The sequence below is a fragment of the Cornus florida genome, unplaced genomic scaffold, assembly GCF_030987335.1.
Source record: "Cornus florida cultivar Cherokee Brave unplaced genomic scaffold, ASM3098733v1 CherokeeBrave_3.0.0_Hap2_Chr09, whole genome shotgun sequence".
In the NCBI taxonomy this organism is placed as follows: domain Eukaryota; kingdom Viridiplantae; phylum Streptophyta; class Magnoliopsida; order Cornales; family Cornaceae; genus Cornus; species Cornus florida.
Window position 1 is genome coordinate 88187198 of NW_026775579.1, and position 23536 is coordinate 88210733.

At 36.7% G+C, this 23536-nt stretch overlaps 1 protein-coding gene across 1 annotated transcript in view; it reads right to left on the reverse strand.

The window, feature by feature from the left end:
- Positions 1 to 20747, reverse strand: part of LOC132274938 (DNA mismatch repair protein MSH1, mitochondrial) — a 47263-nt gene extending 26516 nt beyond the window's left edge. Inside the window, exons 1-9 of the mRNA XM_059776307.1 lie at positions 20402 to 20747; positions 19699 to 19834; positions 19497 to 19594; positions 18218 to 18293; positions 17952 to 18071; positions 15735 to 15782; positions 8987 to 9051; positions 6948 to 7033; positions 6648 to 6812 (exon numbers count right to left, since the gene is read on the reverse strand). Of these exons, the coding sequence (XP_059632290.1) occupies positions 6648 to 6812; positions 6948 to 7033; positions 8987 to 9051; positions 15735 to 15782; positions 17952 to 18071; positions 18218 to 18293; positions 19497 to 19594; positions 19699 to 19834; positions 20402 to 20517 (910 nt within the window). The 5' untranslated portion in view covers positions 20518 to 20747. The remainder of the gene's footprint in view (positions 1 to 6647; positions 6813 to 6947; positions 7034 to 8986; positions 9052 to 15734; positions 15783 to 17951; positions 18072 to 18217; positions 18294 to 19496; positions 19595 to 19698; positions 19835 to 20401) is intronic.
- Positions 20748 to 23536: the final 2789 nt, after the last annotated feature.

Below are 23536 nucleotides of genomic sequence, written 5' to 3' on the forward strand. Positions count from 1 at the left end.
GACAGTAGCCACAATTCTTCACAGCTCTCCTAAGTCTCTCAAACCAAGCTCTAGGGGACTGTTTGAGACCATATAAAGATTTTTTCAGTTTACAGACTTTATTAGATCCCAAATTTCCCTCAAACCCAGGTGGTAGATTCATAAAGACCTCCTCCTCAAGATCTCCATTTAAAAAGACATTTTTTACATCTAACCAGTGTAATGGTCAGCCGAAATTCACAGCCAAAGATAATAAGATTCTGATTGAGTTTATCTTGGCTACAAGAGCAAAAGTTTCCTGATAATCAATTCCATAGGTCTGGGTGAACCCTTTTGCAACTAGTCTTGCCTTGTACCTCTCTATGCTACCATCAGCTTTACAATTCACAGTAAAGTCCCACTTACAGCCTACTGTTCTTTTCTCTTTAGGTAAGTCAACTGTCTCCCAAGTACCACTTCTTCTAAGAGCATTTATCTCTTCCATCACTGCTAACTTCCAATTTGGATCATCAGAGCTTCCTAAATGTTTCTCGAGACAAACAAGTGTGAGATTTTTGAAGTAAAAGCCCTATAAGTATAAGAGAGTTTGCAATGGGATATTTTGGATTTGGATATTTGATTCGAATACCTTTCCTAACAGCTATAGGAATATCAAGGTCTGATGGTTCTAGATTAAGAGAAGCAACAAAAACTGAAGATAAGTTAGGAACAGAACTACCTATGATATCTGGAGGTCCAGTTCCCGGAGGTCGAGATTAATCATTTCCAAGAGGAATAGGCGGACTTTAACTCTTTTGATCAGGTCTTCTCTGAGTATAAACCAGAGTATTGGGAACTTTTGTGCCCGGTTGTAGTGATTCTTCCCCTATTTTAGATACAGTAATGTTTGGCAGTATATGACTAGGATTCTCTTCATTGTTTTCTTTGGTTTTATCACATTGTTCCTGACTTTGAATTTCGGGAATAACAATAGGATGAGGTGAAGTAGTCAAAATCACATTTGGTAAAGGAGTAGGATATAAATCTCAAAAAATTTCTTCCATCACCTCATTCTCCCTCTGAAGAGAATTTTTGTGAAAATAGGATTTATTTTCAAAGAAAGAGACATCCATACTCACATAAAATTTTCTTGTTTGGGGATTATAGCACTTATATCCCTTTTGATTAGAAGCATACCCTATGAAAACACATTTTTCAGCTCGAGAATCAAGTTTGGACCGAGTATTATTGGGTATATGAACAAAAACTATGCAGCCAAAAACCTTTAGAGGTAAATCCGAGTATATCCTTGATAAGGGAAAAAAAAATTTGAAACATTCTAATGGCATGCTATATTTTAAAACACATGTAGGCATTCTGTTAATCAAATACGAAGCTGTTAAAACAGCTTCCCCCCAAAGATATTTTAGAACATTCATTGAAAACATTATAACACGAGCCACTTCAAGTAAATGTTTATTTTTTTTTTCAGCAATTCCATTTTGTTGAGGGATATCCACACAAGTAGACTGGTGATGGATACCCTTTTCTTTCAACAAAAACTCCCCAAAATTTCATTAAAATACTCGGTTCCATTATCGGTGTGAAAAATGCTAATTTTTGCTTGAAACTGAGTTTCAACCATTGCGTAAAAATTCTTTAAAAAAATTTCAACCTCAAACTTTTAAGTAATAACAAATAAGCCCCTGACAACACTCCCCCTCAAGCTGGTGCAAAGATATCTATCATGCCCACCTTGACCAACATATTTTGAAAGCAATTTTTGCTCACACCCTTAGTCAAAACATTAGAAACCTGATCATGTGTGTTGTCGTATGGAGTACAAATCAGCCCAAGACGAAATGAAGTGTTGATCGACTTCAATGTGCTTTGTCCTGTCATATTGAACTGGATTGTAGGCAATGCTAATAGCAACCTTGTTGTCACAATACAACTTCATTGACTTGCAAACAGGATAACCCAACTCACCCAACATCATATGTAGCCATAACAACTCACAAACTCCATGTGCCATGGATCTGAACTCAGCCTCTGCACTAGATCTAGCTACTATAGACTGTTTCTTGCTTCGCCATGAAACAAGATATCCTCCAACAAATGTCCAATATCCTGAAGTAGATCGCCGATCTATCACAGACCCTGCCCAATCAGCATCAGTATAGGCTTCAACACGCAAGTGGCCATGACTGCCAAACAATATTCCCTACTAAGTGAACCCTTAAGGTAGCGAAGAACATGATGAGCTGTCTCAAGGTGAGGTGTACGTGGAGCATGCATAAACTGACTAATCACACTAACAACATAAGCAATATCGGGCACGTGAAAGATAAGTAAATCAGTCTCCCAACTTGAAATCTTTCTATGTCATCGAATGGGTCTCCATTTACATCATTAAGCCTATGGTTCCACTCAATGGGAATATCAATAGGTCTAGCTCCAAGCCTGCCTATTTTAGCCAACAAATCTAACACATACATCCGTTGAGAAATGAACACCCCTTTCTTCGATCTGCACACCTCGATGCCAAGAACGTATCTCAATGATCCGAGGTCTTTAACCTTGAACTCTGTCCCCAAGAATGACTCCATTCGACGAATCTCTTCTGGATCATTTCCAGTGATAACAATATCATCAACATATACAATAAGGGCAGTGGTGCATCCCTGGTGCTTCTTGATGAAAAAAGTATGATCAGCTTAACTCTGTGCCCCTACTCTTTTACAACAATGCTGAACCTCTCAAACCAAGCACATGGCGACTGTTTTAACCCATACAAGGCTTTATTTAGCTTGTACACTAAATTCTTACCATTGGCAAGCTTAAACCCTAGTGGCATAGTCATATACACCTCTTCCTCCAAGTCACCATGAAAGAAAGCATTCTTTACATCCAGCTGATGTAAAGGCTAATTCAAATTAGCTGCCAAAGAAAGAAGAACACATATAGAGTTCATCTTGGCAACTGGAGCAAATGTTTCTAGATAATCAATTCCAGAGGTCTAAGTAAAGCCCTTTACAACTAACCGAGCTTTATATCTCTCAATTGTTCCGTTTGCATGATACTTTATTCTGTAGACCCATGTGCAACCTACTGGTTTCTTACCCCTAGGTAATGGAACAATATCCCAAGTACCATTTTTCTCAAGGGCATTCATTTCTTCGAGCATAGCTTTCTTCCATGGAGTTTGACTGAGAGCATTTGAAACACTATAACGAACAGATACAGAGAAGATACACGAAGTGAAAGCACGATATGTTGGACATAAGGCATCATTGGATACAAACTGAGATATGGGATGTTTTGTACAACTACGAACACCCTTATGGTAGGCAATAGGGACATCAAGATCAACAGGAATGCTATTAGGAAAAGAATCAAGAATATCAAGGTCAACTAAGGAATTACTTGGATCGAGTGAGACTTATTGGTCTTGAGGCGAGTCAATAACTTGTTTTGCCCTTCTACTGTAGACAATTAGTTGTTTTCCCTGCTGCAAATCATTAGTGTTAGGAGGACTAGACATAGGCACCTCAGTAAGAAACTCCTCCTGAATGGGAAACTCCCCCTGCAATGGATTCGCGGTACGTGTGGATGTGATTAACACTACTTCCTTGCAAACAAATCACATCTTAGAATCTCTTCAAAACCCTTCACACCCACTAGGGTTTACACAAACTTGCCCTAGGGTTTCAACTACATACCTAGAGCTTTACAAACCATGCTATGATACTATGTTGACTTTAAGATATAATCAAATCAAGAGCAAGTGATAAAGAAGAAGAAGAAAAAGAAAAGACAGCGGATGAGAGAAAAAGAGAGAGAGAGATGGGGAAAGAGAAAAAGAATGAAAGAATACTTTCATCCTTCCACCACATTCTATTTATAATAACAAGTTTCAGAAATTACACATAAGCCCCAACATTATATAAGTAAGAACAAATAAGCCCCTGACAACAGTAGGTACGTGATGTTAAAGAAATATCATCTGTCAAAGGATGTCTTCTTTGTTAAAAAGAGTAGTTTTCCCAAGAATGAACAACATAGAGTACAAAACAAGCATCTGAGTTGCTAGTGCAAAAAAGTGGAATTAGATGCAAGGATCTTAGCAAAACTCTCACATGTTGCCACTGATACTGCAAGATAAATGGTCTTATAGATCATACTGGCACCCCATGTGCAATTTTTTGTATCCAGTACAGGCAATCATTTTTCTTGGTTGAATGCTATAAATCATGAGAAATGATATCCACACTCCAGTTTGAACTTTGCACTCCACTTAATGTTTCTAAAACAAGTAGGGTTGTAAACGAGCCGAGTCAAGCCGAGTAATGGTGTGCTCGAGCTCAGCTCGGTCAAATGATAGGCTGCTCAAGCTCGGCTCGAGCTCGAGTCGAGCCTAGAAAATTTAGTTTGAGCTCGGCTCGGCCTATGTTTGACGAGTTTCGAGCCGGAGCTCGATAGCTCGTGGGCGACAACTCTCAGTGCCAGAAATCGGCACAACGATGATAACCGGCAAGGAATCGCCTTGGTCACCGAAAAAGACAGAGATGGCGAGAGAAGGAGCAGACGGCGGGAGATAGAACGGCTAGAAAAGAGAGGGCCGATGGTAGCACTGGTGGAGGTTGGTATATAGATATATATATATATATATATATATAAGGAGAGAAAGAAGAGGAGAGAGGAGGGTTGAGTGGTGATGGACGAAGGTGGTGAAGCCACCGGTGGTAGATGGAAGGGATGCCAGAGGTAGAAGAGAGGGTAGATGAGGGAGTGAGATCCCGGCGACCATGGCAACCGTTCTTCGTTGATGGTTGCCTGGTTGGGGATCGTTGGTGGTCAATGATGAGAGAGAGGGAACAAATCGAGATTCATTGATGGTTGCCTGGTTCGGGATTGTTGGTGGTCAATGATGAGGGAGAGAGAGAACAGATCGAGAATTTGAGATGGAGGCGCAAACCCTAAACATAAAAGGGTTTATATACAAAGACAAGAAAGGTGTATTTTCATAATAACCACAAACTCTATATATATTTACAATATCACCCCAACATAAATATATATATACATATAAATGTGCTACATACAATTACAATCTGACCACAACTTTTGTATATATTATAATCGAGTATGTTCGTGAACGCTTTATCGAGCCTAGTTCGTGAACAGTTCATGAACAAACGAGTTGAGTATACTAATGTTCAGACTCAGCTCATTTATAAATCGAGCCTCATAATTCGGCTCGAGCTCGGTTCACTTGTTAACAAATCGAGCTCGAGCCGAGTAATTAACGAGCCGAGCCCGAGTAATTCGCAAACAGCTCAGCTCATTTGCAGCCCTAAAAACAAGTGACAATTGTTCTTCAAAAGCACTGTCATCCTTGCACTACACAATCATCCCAAAAAGTATTCGTACAATCCGGGATAATTACGTCTTTTCCTTAATTAAAAAATATATATTCAAGTTGAGTGCAAGAGTACAAAAGTGGATGTGATGTTGTGGCTCAAATTTTGTTTCAGCCCGAGTCGAAGATTGGGCTTTGTATGTGCCCAAGCCCACCAAAGCCACGAGGTAAACATGTTTTTCTCTTGCAGGTTTTGGACCCAGTTTAATACTCTCTTGTGGGCCGGTATATAAAGGCGTTTAGGGTTTGGAGCGGGATAATCCCCTGTTTTTCGCATAGTGAAATCTTTCACTAAATCTTCACCATGTAAATCTCTGTGTTCTTTGTGTGTGGCATGTTTACTTTTCTATCGTGATTCTTGATTTGTTCTTGGTTCGCGGCGTTTGTCATATCATTGGAATTTGAACATCACATCCATAAATTTCTTACATATCATTTCAGAGAGACAACATGATAGCCTTATTTAATATCAGCATAAATATTTGAGAAAGAGAATGAGTAAACTTTTAGGTGTCGTCAATAACCCAAGTCAATTCAAAAAAATTGAGGTCATTATGTTAGGAAGTCATCTCAGCATCTGACAGGAACTTGAATAATTATCACAATTTTCATGCATAATTTAGCTGAAAACAATGGAGTGAAAATGCCTGAACGATGAGTAATTTGACTTATACCACTTATGGCTGAACATGATAATCACGGATTTGTATATTGTGTCCAATTTACCTAATTTCTATCATTCTCCAGAATTCAGATCAGGACTTCCCACCATGCCAAACTAAAAAAACCAGCTGCGCCTGCAGCATACATTCTTCAAAGCATCTTATTTTTCTGTGGATGTCAGAAGGTTTAGGTGATAACTATTATCAATCAAGTAGAATAACTATTTTTTTCCTATATTGTATTCAAAATCTGCAGCCAGTTTTTCCACAATTAAATTACAATGAGCAAAATATTTTCATTTTTCCCAGATCAGAGCTTTAGTCAGTATATTTAGTAATGGACTGGAGCAGCAATGACATTGTACAATATAACAACAAAAAATGAGGAAAATTTGCGGATACCAGTGAATAATTAAATAGATAAAAAGAAGGAAAAAATTAGGAATGACTGGAACAAGGATAGTCAAAAATTACAAAAGTTATAAAAAAATCTGGGAAAGAGAAAAAAGGTCGATAGTTTTGATGAATGCCACCTCAAAATGAGATTGTTCCATAACCAAACAAATAAAAAATATAGAATAATTATAGAAGGAGATCTAGCAAACCTGAGGAATTGCTTTTCAAAGATGTATGCAGAAATAAATGATGGCACCGACAAGTACGAAGCTTGGTAACCAATGCTTCTTCAGTCAGACCATCCTCCGCAGAATACGTCTTCATAGTCTCTAGCACTGAAACTATAAAATATCCTTTTGCAGAACGAGATATTCCTAAGTAGCACAAAAAATTATAATTGATGAGGCAATCAAAATTCAGGAAAGCTCAAAGACTACTAAAAAAATCAAAATAGCATAAAATCTACTAAAACCAACTATTTTGTATAAAAGGGTCTAATTTGTTCGTACCAACTATGGGCATTGGTTCTGGAAAATCAAGATCATGATCAACCCCAACGAGTCCAAAAACATAAGGATTTCCTGGATGAGCATGCCTAAATAGTAAATACTTAAAACAGTTAGCAAGAAGTTCATGTTACATATGTAAGCAGAAGAAAAGACCAGAAACTAACTCATCAAACATTATCAAATCATAGTACATGCATAATGAAATCCAATGCCCCAAATTTATGAGATTACCTTCTAGAAATACATACAGATAAGAAGAAAATCATGACAATTTCATTTGAACTGTCCAACAAGGTATGGACACACTTCCACTGTTTTTAAAATTATTGATATACTTGCTTTTAAACAGTTAAAGACCAAAGAAGGGAACATTTTATGGACATACTTCCACTGTATAAAGTCCAAAACCTATAAAAAGGACAGGTAGTTTGTATAATTAACAAAGAAGATCCAAAGAAGGGAAGAAGGAGAGGGTTGCTTTAGGCAGCTGACAACCAGAATCCGGAGAATATTCAAGCAAATGCTATAGCATTTTTCATGGTCACCTGGATTTAATTGGAGTTATGGCACAGTTGACAACCACCCAAACCCCACAACAACCCCCCCCCCCCCCCCAACACAACCACCAAAGGAATTGTAGACCTGACTAAAGCATAATGGCCAAACAAAATCAATCACCTAATGGAAATAGTTTGCAAAAGGTTTCATTGAGATGAGTAGTAGCTTAAGCTATATAGTTTTCTAAGACACGGGCAGAAGCTGAATACTGAAACACTCAAAGCATCACCTGGTAGGTTGCTGGATTCTAAAAGAATAATTTTAGAACACACATTTAAAAGTACTATAAGTATTTATTTTTTATTATAATTACAAATGCTAAATTATTTAATTTATTTACACACACCATTAACTTTTATACCATATTCTGATCGAACTGCTACTCTATTGTCTCAGAAATCAGAGTACAGAAAATTAGTGAAGACAGCTGAACCTGTTTGATGTAGTACATGTGAACAGCGCGTGAACAGTTTTTTCTAGAGTGTTTTCTAGTTTCCATTTCAGATTGTTTATCGACGTGTACCATCTCATACTCTTGACCTTGTTCCGTTACCAAAGCTGCCAGGGATGAGTGCTGCTGCGAGTAGTACGGCAGACCATATTATTGATGCGCATGCCGAAGCGAAGCAGAAGTGGGAAGAATCCAATGCTAAGCATAAGGCTGCTATAGATGAGCATGGCATGAGAAGGTGTTTAAAGTCGGAGATATGGTTATGGTGCATCTTCAAAAAGATAGGTTTCCGGTAGGAACTTATAATAAATTGAAGATGAAGAAAATTGGGCCATGTGCGATTTTGAAGCGTGTCAATGATAATGCCTATGTTGTTGACTTTAATAGTTTAGGGTACTTAGGCTTATAAATACATGCTATTGTAATAGTTTAGGGATCAGTTATCTATTTTATCAATATCAAAAAATTGATAGCTTCTCTGAACCTCTTCTGGTGGATTTGAGTGTTGAATACGTTGCTATTCTTAATTATTTTAATTGCTATCATTGATCCGCTGCGTCACTGTTAATCCGTTAAAAAGACAATGAGACGGTGAACAGTTAAGATGTAAACCAAGAAAGTTGATTTTATATCATCTACGGCTGATCTTAAGTCTACATGTTAATTTGAAAGAGTAGATTAAAAAAATAGAAATTGAAAATAGAAAACGATAAAGTCGAGTTCATTTAATGATATCTCTTTTAGCGTAAGTAAGAAGACACACCTTCTAACTGATGAACCTATTCGCTTGGTTGAACTACTAGCATAGTTTGATTTATCAATAATTTGAGCTAAAACTTATTACAGAGAACAACTTTAAAGGTAAATGAAAATCATACATGCAAATACATATACTTGAGAAATCTGACTGAATTTTTGTTACTTTGTCAAATGTCAAGTGTTCCAACAACACAAACAGCAAAGAAAAATAGGTACCACGTAGCAATTCAGAAATAATGTTTGCATAACTAAGTTCTTAGCATGTGATTACCCAGATATGAAACGACTTTTGCGAGAACGGGCTTGAGTTGGAGCTTGAACTTCCTCCACTATGCACTAGAAAGACAAAACTGAATAACTTCAGTAAAATTCTTTTTCTATAAGTTCAACAAAGTAGATAACCAGAAATGGAGAGTTCTGACATATCCATGTTAGCATTCCAGAATGAAGAAATTTAGAAATGTAAGGTTAAAGCAACAATTTTTTTTAGGCACAAATAATAGAGGAGTTATTCAACATTAATTTTTTTAAGCAAGCATTGTCCTTCCAGAATTACTTGGAATGGCCACAGAAATTATAAATGAATGTCAAGGATTTGAAATATACATAATATTCAAGAATATTTAGAAATTATCAAACAATGAGAGATTTCCACAAGGGTAGTAACAAATTTCGAAAAAAAAAAATTGCCTTAAAGAAAACATGTCATCTTCCAATGATGATTTCTTGATTTGGGTCATTACGTAAAGTAAGGCATACGTGGAAATTTAATGACTATCCTTTTAGTTATAACAAAATTAAAGAGGCCTTAAGAGATCTTTGCTTCACCCACGAAAAGGATGATGAGAAAGTTGAAAATATTCACTCCCTTACAGAAAAGACAGTTTAAACATAAGCATCACCTTCAATACAAGGAGAAATATCGATTTAGCATTCAAATTATCAGACAAACAAGAGATACAAATAAATCTAAATGACTAGAAATATCCATTTATGATTCAAATACTCCGACAAACAAGAGATAAATAATAAAAATGAAAAATAAAACACTAGATGACTATTGAAGAAATAACACCAAATATTTCTAGAGGCCCAATCAAAGAAGAAATGCTTTGAATTCTGAAGCTGTTAGCATTTATGATACCACGATTTATGGTATAACTTACCATAATAGCAGAGATTTGACTATACTATAGAATATGCCATAGAATATGCTTTAGAATAAGTTGTGATTTGATTTTGATTTGATTTAGTTTCCTTTCTTGTAAAATGAGCATGTGCTCATTTTATCTATAAATACTAGAGCTGTGAATGAGTAATTCATCTCATTCAAGCCTTTACGCAAGTCTCTCTTTTCTCTTCTTTTTATATTTCTACTTGGTATCAGAGCCAACACCTTTCCACACCTTTCAGCAGCCTTGCTACTTGTGCGACAGCTACCTTAGGCTGTTTGTGACATCGTGTGACGTTGCCTACACATGTTTTTCTGTGTTGCTGTTTTGTGATCGAAAACAGGTATTTTTAAGTTTTACAATTTCTTTTTCACTCTTCTAGGGTTGGGTAAATTGGGATAGTTGGTTTCCAACACCTAGAAGGGCCTGGGTAAAAAAAATATTAGTTTACAAAGAGGTTCCGAATATTAAGAAGGAGGCTGTCTGGCTATATGTAAGCGGACAGCGCTCCTTAAAAAAGGTATGTATTTGGATTTTTCAGAAATGGTCTGAGGAGACATTGTTTATGGTCTGAGGAGACCCTTTGATTTATTAACAGAATTTGTGGTGTTTTTTGAGTTCTTTTTATTGTCGTGTGACAGATTATGGCAGATTCAGGGTCCTCGACTGTTAATTCTCTTGGCTCACGTTCTATGGGTGGTGGTGCCATTTTCCCACCAACTCATCAGAAAATCCAGGACTTCAAATCACCACGATGAAGTTGGATGGTTCCGACTATTTGATTTGGGCACAGTCTGCCAAGATGTTCATTGGTGGCAAAGGCAAGATTGGCTATATTACTGGTTCTGAGAAAGAGCTAGCTTAGTCAGAGAAGGCATATCCACGGTGGTTTGCAGATAACGCTATGGTTATGTCTTGGCTAGTCAATTCGATGCAACCAAACATAGCTGTTGGCTATATGTTTATGAAGACTGCTAAGCAGATTTGGGATTCAGTTCAACGCACTTATTCTCAGAGGCAAAATAATGCACGAATTTTCCAGCTGGGGCGAGATATCACCAGGATTTCTCAGGGTGACTTGACAGTTTCAGGTTACATCGCCAAGCTTCGTGCTATTTGGGAGGAGATGTCATATTATGATTCCTTCCACTCTTGGAAGGATCCAGATGATGCAGTTTTATATGCAGGAATTGTAGAGAAGAATCGAGTGTTTCAGTTTCTTGCCAGGTTGAACGATGAGTTTGAGTATGCTCGTGTTCATTTATTGGGCTTATCTTCATTCCCTACTCTTGAGGATGCATATTCCTATGTGTTGTCAGATGAGAGCCGCCAGACTCATCCATTAGGTGTTGTTTCTGTTGATTGTTTTGCTATGGCAGTTCGGATTCCCAACCTTTCAGGAACTTCACCATCCCAGTCAGTTCCTCTGGGACGACAACGTGGACGGTGTGACCATTGCGGAAAAATTGGTCACATCAAATCTCGTTGTTATGCTCTACATGGACGTCCACCGCAACAGAAACAACAGCCTCGATCCTGTGCACATTCTGTTACACAACCAGTCTCGTTGTCAACTCCTGACAACCCTGCCTCTACATCTTCTGCCACAGTTACCTTGATTCAAGCTGATTTGGACAAGTTCAAGCAATTCTTCAACCAAATGGAGGCATCATCTCAGCCAACCTCCACTTATGCCCACTCAGGTACTATTGCGTCTGCACATAGCGTATCTACATCTTCAACACCATGGATCATTGATTCTAGTGCTTCAGACAATATAACTGGTATGTCCTCACTCTTCCAATCTTATAGTATCTGCTCTGGCCAACGCAAGGTCCGCCTTGCGGATGGTTCTCCATCTTCCATTGCTGGGAAGGGTCACATATTAGTTACTCCTTCATTAACTTTGTCAAATACACTTCATGTTCCAAAGTTGACTACAAATCTTATTTTTGTTAGTAGCGTTACCAAACAATTAAATTGTAGTGTAACGTTCTCCCTCTCATTGTATTTTTCAGGATCTGGTGTCGAAACAGACGATTCGCAGTGGGCGTGAAGTGGACGGTTTATACCTGTTAGATGCTCATTTGTCACCTCAAGCACATTCAGTTTCATTTTCTAATATTGTTTCATCTAATAAAGCCCAGCTTATGCGTTGGCACATGCGTTTAGGACATATTTCTTTTGGTTATTTGAAACATTTATTTCCTTCCTTATTTTGTAACGTGGCAGTGTCAGATTTATCCTGTGAAACATGTCATATGGCTAAACATATTCGTTCCAATTATCCCGCTAGTAGTAATAAATCTGCTTTAACACCTTTTGATCTTGTTCATTCAGATGTGTGGGGTCCTTGCCCAGTTACTTCTAGTCTTGGATTTCGATATTTCGTGTTGTTCATTGATGATCATAGTCGTGTTACTTGGGTTTATCTTATGAAAATCAAAAATGAGGTATACACCATTTTTAAAAATTTTATGACAATGGTTTAGACTCAATATGGTCGTACCATTAAAAAATTCCGATCTGACCAGGGTATAGAGTACACTTATGGGGAGGTACAATGGTTATGTACAGAATTTGGGATTGCGCATCAGCTGGCTAATGTTAAAACTCCTCAACAGAATGGTCGTTCTGAGAGAAAGAATCGCCACATCATTGACTTAGCCAGAGCAATATGCATTGGCATGAATGTTCCCCAGTCATTTTGGGGAGATGCAGTTCTTACCGCTATTTACATCATTAATAAGACTCCTTCTAGGATTCTTAACTTTGCAACCCCACTCCCAATCTTACATCCCAATTCATCTCTATTTTTGATTCCTCCACGAGTCTTTGGGTGTGTGTGCTTTGTTCAGCAGTTGGGACAAACTCGTACAAAGCTTGACCCCAAGGCTTTGACGTGTGTGTTTTTGGGTTATTCTCACTCTCAAAAAGGTTATAGATGTTACCATCCTCCCAGTCATCGGCGGTTTATATGCATGGATGTTTCTTTCTTTGAGCATACACCATACTATAATGGTTCAATTGGTTCTCAGAGTGAATGGTTCCCATTGAATATAATGGATGATCACCTTCTTCCGTCTTCAACTCCTCTACCATTACCCGTTTCTTCTTCTATAATTCCTCCTCGTAATACCCCTCCAGCAGGGGGAATTGTTCCTTTTCACAGGTTTATAGTCGGAGACAACAGGTACAAGCTTCTACTCCCACGATCGACTGCCCTGTTCCTTCGACACCAGCTCCGCCTTCTCAAGCTATTGTTTCGCTTGATGATCGCCCCATTGCTCTTCGAAAGGATAAACGTTCTTGTACTTACCCTATTTCTAATTTTGTTTCTGATTATGCTCTCTCACCCTCCTATCGGAGTTTTCTTGTTTCTGTTGCCTCGGTTCCTGTTCCTTCCAGTGTTGCAGATGCACTAGCACAACCTCAATGGCGCGATGCTATGACAGAAGAACTACAAGCACTTGAGAAAAATCAGACTTGGGACATGGTTCTGCTTCCTATTGGACGAAAGGCTGTGGGTTGTCGTTGGGTGTTTACAGTCAAGCATAATCCAGATAGGTCAGTTGCTCGTTACAAGGCCCGATTGGTTGCCAAGGATTATGCTCAGACTTATGGCATAGATTATCAAGAGACTTTTGCCCCTGTTGCCAAGATGAATACCATCCGTGTATTATTTTCCGTTGCTGCAATTTGATCTTGGCCTCTATTTCAATTAGATGTCAAGAATGCCTTTCTTAATGGTGATTTGCAGGAGGAGGTGTACATGGTTCCTCCTCCGGGCTTTCGTTCTCCTGCTCATTCTGGTATGGTATGTCGTTTTCGTCGTTCTCTATATGGCCTCAAGCAGTCTCCTCGAGCTTGGTCTGATCGCTTTGGCACTGCTATGCTCAAGTTTGGTTTCCATCAAAGTGCAGTTGATCATACCTTGTTTTTACGTCATTCAGGTGGTAAGACAGTTGCTCTCATTGTGTATGTCGATGATATTATTCTTACCGGCGATGATACTACCGGAATTAATGAGGTTAAGAGCTATCTTGGCCGTCAGTTTGAGATTAAGGATCTTGGTCCCCTACGGTACTTCTTGAGCATTGAGGTGGCTCGCTCCAAGACTGGCATTTTCATCTCTCAACGCAAGTATGTTCTTGATTTGCTTTCTACTTCTGGTCAGCTTGGCACTCATCCTGCTGATACTCCGATTGAGCAGAATCATCGGTTGGCTGATTCTGAGGGGGAGTTGTTGTCAGATATTGGTCAGTATCAACGACTTGTGGGGAAGCTCATCTATTTATCCATGACTCGACCTGACATTGCTTATGCCGTGAGTGTCGTGAGTCAATTCATGCACTCTCCTCGTGCCCCACATCTTGATGCAGCTATTCGGATTCTTCGCTACTTAAAAGGGTGTCCAGGCCGTGGTATTTTGTTTGTTAATCATGGTCAATTATGTGTTGAGGCTTGGACAGATGCTGATTATGCAGGATCAATTTCAGATAGGAGGTCTACTTCAGGTTATTGTACCACTATTGGGGGTAACTTGGTTACTTGGCGCAGTAAGAAGCAGGATGTTGTCTCTCGATCTAGTGCAGAGGCAAAGTATAGGGCTATGGCTCTTGAGGAGGTGAGTTGCTTTGGCTGAAAACCTTGATGACAGACTTGTGCCTTCCAGTGTCGCTTCCATTCTCACTCTACTGCGACAACAAGTCTGCCATTAGCATAGCAGCAAATCCCGTACAGCATGACAGGACTAAGCATATAGAGGTGGACCGTTACTTCATTCGAGAGAAGATCATCTCTGGTCAAATTTACACTCCATTTGTCACAAGCTCTCAGCAGCTTGCAAACATTCTTACCAAGGGCGTCAGCAAGATTGTGTTTGAGAATGCATTGTCCAAGTTGGGCGTTTCAGATATCCACGCACCAACTTGAGGGGGAGTGTTAACATTTATGATACCACGATTTATGGTATAACTTACCAAAATAGCAGAGATTTGACTATGCTATAGAATATGCCATAGAATATGCTTTAGAATAAGTTGTGATTTGATTTTGATTTGATTTAGTTTCCTTTCTTGTAATGTGAGCATGTGCTCATTTTATCTATAAATACTAGAGCTGTGAATAAGTAATTCATCTCATTCAAGCCTTTACGCAATTCTCTCTTTTCTCTTCTTTTTATATTTCTACTGAAGCCTATTTCTTTGTTACCATCCACAACTAATACCTTATATCTCTCCAACTAACATAATCATGACTGTTGCAGAATGGTATTGAAATTATTGTCAGCTACCAGCAAAATATTCATCCAAAAACAAAAACAGCAGGAAATTTGAGTAGACTCGAAAAAAATTGCAAAATCCACTAAAGAAAAACCTTAAGGTTCAAATACAAATGATGAATATACAACAGAGAATCGCAGTTTCAAAGGAACTATTCGGTTCTTAGAACAGCTGGAATTTCAAACTGCCTAGAAACCAAGAAATTGTAAATTCAAATGAATGAAAAACTGAAGTTCAATCACAATAATGAACAAAAAACAGAGAATTGCAGATTTCAAAGAAACTATTCAGTTCTCCAGTGATGGTGTGATTACAGTTCAGGAGTCATTCATGAAAATACACAAGTCATTTACGAAAATAAAAGAAAAAATAAAATGGTGCAGATTTTGACACTGTCTTGAATGTGAGATGAACATGATTTTATTTTAGAATTTTATCCTATTATCCTATCTAACAATGAAAAATAACAAGAACTCATGGATATAGACAAAAGAAATATGACATCCAAGTATATATATTGTTGAAAACTAATACTAGCAGAATCAGAAGTCATTGTACTCACAACTGAATACCCATTACGTGTCAGGTCATCCAAAGTCTGTCGTAGATTCTGCAAAGTAGCATTAATAAAACACAAATAAAGCATCAACAGTCAAAAAGATTCATGAAATATGTCATCAATAATAACAGAAGTAATGTGAGCTTATTGAGGTTGAGTTCAAACTTAAAATTTCACGAGGAATTTCTTGAACAAGATCTCCTCAAAGGACGGGGTGGATAAAAATAAAAATGAATAATAAAAATAGGGTGAATGATGTTATATGCATCAAATAAAAAACTGATGCTGATCATCTACTCAAGAATATAACGCCCAACCAAAACAGAGAGAGAGAGAGAGAGAGAGAGACCACTTTACTCCAACAAATCAACTTTAAAAAGAAAAAAACAGATCTAGAAAACCACTTGAAGAAGAAGCTAAAAAGGGATGCAATATTCGAATCTAAAAATAAAATATGAAGAAAACATAAGTTTAGAACTCATTGCTACCCCAATTTATAACAAAATAGCCTTTATGATATATGATATTTATCTAATTTTGCACTCTATAAATCCCTGAAGTTCTGCCAAAATTTCAGCTTTAAAAGATTCCCACAAAATTTCAGCTTTATGGAAATATTATTCTCTACACCACCAGTGTCCAACAATGTTATTAAAATAAATGCTTCTTGCCCAACGAGTAACAAGTAACTGATGCCTTAAAGACCGCGCCATTAGTTCCACAGAGACATCAACATAAAAAATTATCCTGAAATCCTTCAGCTCGTTTTATCTTATGAAACTCTGCCATAAGGACTTCAAGAAATGAGAATGCAAACATCAAAAAAGGAAGTTATAATTTTAAAAGACATCGAACTGATCTGTGTTGTCATCTCATGTGGAGAAATCATACTTAAAATGCTCTTGTGCAAAAGAGATAGTCTATTTTGTAAAATAGTTGACAATGTAAAATTTTAAACAGAAATCTGCCTACTAGAAATCCTCCCACGATTTCAATCAGCTGCATTTTATGTGGAAAAATAACTCAACTAAATAATCAATCCAAATGCAGCATTCTTCCCTCCGGAACCAAGTTTAAATTTCCACCCATTAAGACACCTGCTTCTATTGAATTTTTTCCCTATAAGCAAAACTTAGTTAATAGAGAAAAGAGGGGATAGTGAGCCTGGAACCCCAAAAGGAATCTCACAAGTCATAACAAAGTACTAACAATCTAATAAGTAATCAACCTATCCCATAATCTAACATTTTCGGGGCTGAAAAATTATACCAATTCAAAGCTAAAAGTAAATACACTCATGGAGACCTCTATGACCGCGACCTTGTTTAGATGCCACATTGCAGGTAACCTAAACCACCAAATCTTTTTGGCAGTCCACTAATCCAATGCAAAAGATAAATCAATTTCTATCTCTTAACCTTGGCCAAAGAAAATCTTTTGAACATGACATCAAATGTTGAAATCAAATACACAAGTACAATGGTATAAACGGATGGTTTTGGACAGCTCATTTTCATATGAGATGATCTTTATACTTTAAAATAGTAAAAAATTGGTGGAAGACGGTGTGGCTATCTAAGGCGCCTCTTAGGGTGGCCTTTTTTGTGTGGACTGCAGCTTGGAGTAAGATTCTGACTTTGGACAACTTGAGGAAGAGAAGACATATCATTGTTAATCAGTGTTGTATTTGTAAGTTTAATGGGGAGTCAGTGGACCACCTTCTGCTGCATTGTCCTGTGGCCCATGACTATTGGAGTCTCATTTTTGGTTTGTTTGGTATTCATTGGGTCACGCCTTCTCTGGAATTGTTGGATATTTGGAAGGGCCAATGGGTGAGGGCTCAGGCGAGAGACTTCTGGAGGGTGACCCCTTTTTGCGTTTGGTGGAGCCTTTGGAAAGAGCGGAATAGAAGATCTTTTGATGGGAAGGAGTCCTCCATTGGGGTGCTGAAATTTTCTATTATTAGAACTCTTTTTTGTTGGGGTTGGGGGAGAGATTATTCTTCTCTTGAGGATATTGTGGACCTTTTGGGCTCTTTGAGTTCATAGGTTCCTGCAGCTTGGGACGCATTCCCCCTTTGAACTCTTTCTAATACATTTTACTTATCAAAGAAAAAAAAAATTTGGTGGATTCAGATGGTATGCCATATAAATCTTAAGATATGAAATTCTTTGAGCACAAAGAAACCAAATTTAAAGATGCACCAGGAGATAAACATACCACGACAGGACAGCCAGCTCTTGGAATACTGTCTGAACGCAAACCACCAAATGGATTCAAACCAGCATATTCAACAAGAAAACATGCATCAATTCCAATGGCCTCGTAAAAATCTCCAACCTGTAATGACAATAAACCTGTGACGCCTCTTGACAAACCATAGTTTTATAGTGGAAACAAAAGGCACAAGCCCTTTAATGATGGACCCAAGTATAGAGAGAGCCTTTAAACAAGAATAGGAATAAATGGAAATGACAATAACATACTCTACACAGCAAAACTTCACGAGGAAATCTTGACTTGAACTGCAACATCTCCCAGTTAAGTGTTCCTTCTTTTAAACTACATTGAAGACAACCGTTAATGCATTCATTTGAGTAAAAAGAAAAAACTATCTAAATGGATGCTTTTTAGATTATTTTACGTAAAGAGAGAGAAAGAAATTAATAACTCTGGTATTCCTACAGAAATTTATTATGTGGTTTAATTGATTAAACACTGGCTTCACATTTTTCGTAATATTCATAAAGAATATATTGATCCACTCCTGCTCAATAAGGTAAGCAAAGAAAACTCTATCTAAATCAAAATGGGTGTCAAAATTGCTAAAGCAGAATTAGCTCTGCAAAGCAATGTAGCTGTGGAGGCAGTCAAAACTTGAAACAACTGTCCACAGAAGCACTTGTTTTGACAATACCTAATGCCGCTTTGGCACTAGTGGCAGCCTATCAGAAACTCTTCCTTGAGGTAATAAAAATTCTTACAATAAATGGAATTTCAACAGATAAAATCACATCAATAGACTTATCAATAAATAAATAAATCACATCAATAGAGCAAACTCCTGATGAAAAAGTACTACCTATGGCACCAATTAGACACTTAATCAGCAAACTCTGTCATCTTCAACAAAAATTTGCAGTCCCTTTTCTAAATAATTACATTGTCCATTAAAAAACAAGAAGTTATTGTGAGCATAAATGCAGGGGGAAAATATGGTTGACCAAACATATCAGTCAAAATGCACTAATGATTTCTTTCTTATTCTAAACTACTGATAGTAATTAAATATGTGAGTTAATCATCATGGAGAAAATAATAGGGGAAGGGAATTTAAGTTTATTGCATTATTCAGATATTGAATATATTCAAATAGGTAACTCAAACCTAAGTATTTATTGCTGTCATCAAGAAATTTGCTTCTTTATCACACCACATAAGAATATAGTGGCAACCTGTGCTATATTTAAGTTGCAAAAGTACAGTACTGTCCACCCAATTGGGAGATAATCAATAGATTCCTTTTCAGGAGCGATTTATCCTTCCCAAACGCAGCATACAACTCTCCGTTGTACTGCACTCTCCAAGTGTGTTTGTTTCCTACCGACCAAGAGAAAAATAAATTCCCTCAACAAAAGCGGATAGGAGACCATACGAGGCAATGAGAAAAGTCTGATTCTTATTTATGAAGATCTAACATGCCTCAATGAAAGCGAAGCTCTTGAGAAGGCGAGCTTGCTGCTAAACATCATAAAAAAAACTCACCTCCCATTTTTCAAGTTAACATCCAACCCTAGCAAATTCGAATATGTCAACCTTTTAATTAGCTGGACAGTAGAAGGCTTTCTACACAACTGCAGCCTCTGCAATATGAAGCCACGGCATCACATGATTTTACAAGAAAAATATAAGAAAATAAGTTCCCCAATCATAGTGCATAACTTAAATATTGTAGCTTATATAACACCTCCTTCCACCATGTAATGTGAGAATGATCCTTATCGTAAAGGACATTGTTCGGTTCTTTGAGTTTCTTGGTCATTTTTGTGGTTCCTTTAGGAGCCTTCTGGTCTTTGAAGCAACGAATTGGTTCCCAACGTCCGCTAATGCCCATTAACATATACAAGAGTTCAAAATTAGATGTGAAGTCGACTAAGGCAGTATCAAAAATCAAATATGACAATAATTGAAATGACAACATAATAATTATAATAACCATAAAACAAAAATAACCCTCCATACGGGTCTTCAAGAGAACGAAAAAATATTAATAATGAGATGAAAATGATTCTCGGTGTCTCCCTATTTCCTTCACATTCCATAAACAAATGCATACAAGAAGCAGAATAGCAATAAGTAACACCAAACACATATGGGTTATCAAAAATAAATAAAAACACCAAACACATATGGGTTATCTAATAGTGTGTTCTATTGAAACTCATTCCATTAAAAGGGAATAACAATATGATAACTTGTGGGTGAAATACTGGGTTAATTGTTTGTTTGGTTTGAAATAGAAAACCCAGTTTTCCAAAAGACCAAACAATTTTGGGTTTTCTTTTAAGACCCAGTAAAGTAAAAATCATTCTGTGCGAAATGGCGAGGTGAGTAAGAAAAAGATACTGTGTGTTTTTTGTGTGTAAATTATAGAGAGATAGAGAGATTACAGTGAGTGAGAAGAGGAAAGAAAATAACGGCCACTGAGAGGGGAACGAAGCAAGAGAGCGAGAGGACGCCACCGGGGAAGCGAAACTACTACGGACTTCGCTGTTAGCCAGTACATGGTAATGGGTGCAGATTTTAGTTTTGAAAAATGGGAAGAATGAATCGATTTTTAGGGATTTCTAAAGCCGGGTTTGTTCTTCCCGCCAGAGAGAGAAGGTGAGAGGTTTTCTTGATAGATGTTCTTTTTGGGCATTGCGGAAACACTACAGAAATTATTGGAAGTATGATAATTATGTTCTGTGTTGTTCGGACAGGGATACACTCCAACTTTTTCTTTTTTCTTTTTTAAATGTCTATAGAAATAAAATTATGCATGAAATCAAAACATGGTGCGTGTATACAAGCGGGTGAATATAAATATATGTGTGTGTGTGTGTGTGTGTGTGTGTGTGTGTGTATAATTAAACAATTGATGACAATAAGGTCCACTTTGTTGAAAATAGATGGAAGGGGAAAAAAAACCATGGAAAATGGAGGGATGTGGTATTTTTTTATATTTGATATAAAATTTTGGAAGAAAAAAAAATGAAGGGTTAATGCTTTGGAGGGATACATTTAAAATTGAATAATTGATGAAAAATGTAACACTTTTAATGAAATTTTATTAATACTAATTTTTTTCATATTTTAAAAAAATACAAATTTTATGAAAGGATGTGATAGTAAATTTAAGAACAAATATTTTATTTATCTTTTTATATTCTACCTCCATCCTATTTTAAATGTCATAATTCTCTAAGGTAATATTTAAAATGGGACAAAGAGAGTATATGGCATTTCTTTTTATTTATTTTTTAATTAGCCAAACATAATAAACAATTTACATCATTGCTCTGAGATGACATGTGGTACTAGTTTTGTGTACAAATTTTATTCTTATTTTTTCCCATAAATTTTCTTGTGTCAAAGTTGTTCAAAACTTAAATTCTGAAAAATAGTGTGTATATGTAATTGAATGGAAAGAAAATAAAGAGTGGATGAGATCCTAAGGAATAGATCGTGACTTTCCTTGTTTTTGTTTGGTTTGACCATTGAACATAATAAATACACAATTTATTATATTACTTATAACAAAATAGAAGATAAAGTTTTAAATTATTTTTACTATTATGTCTACTAATATCAATAATATTGTAATTGGTAAAGGATAATACTATAATTTAAATTTTATATAATTAAATAATATTATTTAATTTCAATTTAATATAATAGTCCATTTTTTTCCCCTCTTTATTCGGTACATTTTTTTACAGATGAAAATTTGTAAAGAATGAAGGATGACACGTCCCTTCTATTATATTTTATTTCCTTTCCACACATCTTTCTTATTATAGAATAAAGTACAGAGGTGTTAAAAAATATATATAATAAAGCATAAATGTATAAAATAAAAAAGATAATATATATTTTGGATAAATTACAAGAACTCCCTTGAAGTTTGCCATAACTACACGAATCTCTCGTATAGTTTCAAAAATTACACTAACCTCCATTTAAAGTAGGTCTGCAACTCGAGCTGACCCAACCTAAAATAACCCGAGCCCAACCCGAATTTTTGTGGGCTTGGGCAATGTTTTTCTAATTTCAGTTTAGACTTAAGCTATATATTCTGAGCCCGAATTCAATTAGAATTGGGCTTTGATTGATATGGATGAAGCCCGAAACCCAACCCGAATCCGAAAATATTATATATATTTATAATTTTACTTAAGTTACAAGAGTGTGGTAGCTAAGTTGGTAGTGTACTTGGGATTTATGCTTAGGTGCAATATTAATTGATTTATTTTTTTATACACAAATTCTTCTGAGGTGGGCTCAGTGCGTGCTCGAGCTGGACAAATTATGTATGGGCTGGGCTTGGGCAACTTGGCTTGGGCTTAAGGCGGGCTTGGGCTGGGCTGAAGATTTTTCTATATGGGCCTAGCCAGAGATGAGTGCCAAGCCCGCCCAACCCACCCGAGTTGCAGTCCTAATTTAAAAGTCAACATCAGTCAATGATAAAAAATCATTGACCTCGTACAACTTTAAATGATTAATTACCAAATTTTATTTTTGAAGAGATTGAAATGGAGTTATGTATGTATTTATTTTCCTTCCCACTCTTCAAAAATCTCTTTAAATCCATCTATAATTTATATATCATGCACATATATATAAATAACTTCATTTTAATCTCTGTGAATAATAGTTAATTAAAAAGAAAAGAGAACAAACTGAGCTTAATCTCAATATAAATATATGAATACTTATTTTCCTCCCCACTCTTCAAAATTTTCTTTAAAATCATATTTATAATAAATTCATGCATAAATAGACGTCGGAATAATTATTAAAATTATAATCCATCAAACTAATCATGCACACGTAGCAACAATCAATACCAAATGCATCAATTTGCCATTTGGTGCCATCACCACCATCTTTATAGGTCCACTGCCACCATAGTGCCTTGCGAAATAACTAGGCTATGAAAAAGATTAGAAATCCATACAAAAATAGATTAATATTTGCACATATATATATATATATATATATATATGCATGTAGATACTAAATTTATCTTTGTCTGATGAATTCTGATATCCAAAGTTATAGTCATTAACTCACGAGAGGTAATTTCAATAAGACTTAAAAAAATGGTTTTCCGATAAGCCCAAGCTCCACCAGCACTAGGTCTACGTGGTCAACTGTTTAGGGCTTCCAATTTGAAAGGGCTCCAATTTAGAACATAGGCTTATATTTAAAAAGACCTTAAGTATAAGGGGGTTTGCATTTGAAAGTTACCTTCAAAATTTTGAAAATCTTAAACCCCGCCGGATCAAATTGTATCGCAATTTTTTGTTATGCGTCAAGAAATGAGATGATGTCAATAAAAGATTTTGAGGGCATCAACAATAGGAACAAGTTGAGTACAATACTTGGAAGAGTTGGAGGAGAAAGTGAGGCACTCAATGTTCCATGGGAGAGGTGGTCATCGACAACTTCCAAGTCTTCAATCTCACCAGTAATTTGGGTTCTCGTGCAATCTCTTGTGTGTGTGTGTATATATATATATATGGGTAAGATGGTAGATTAAG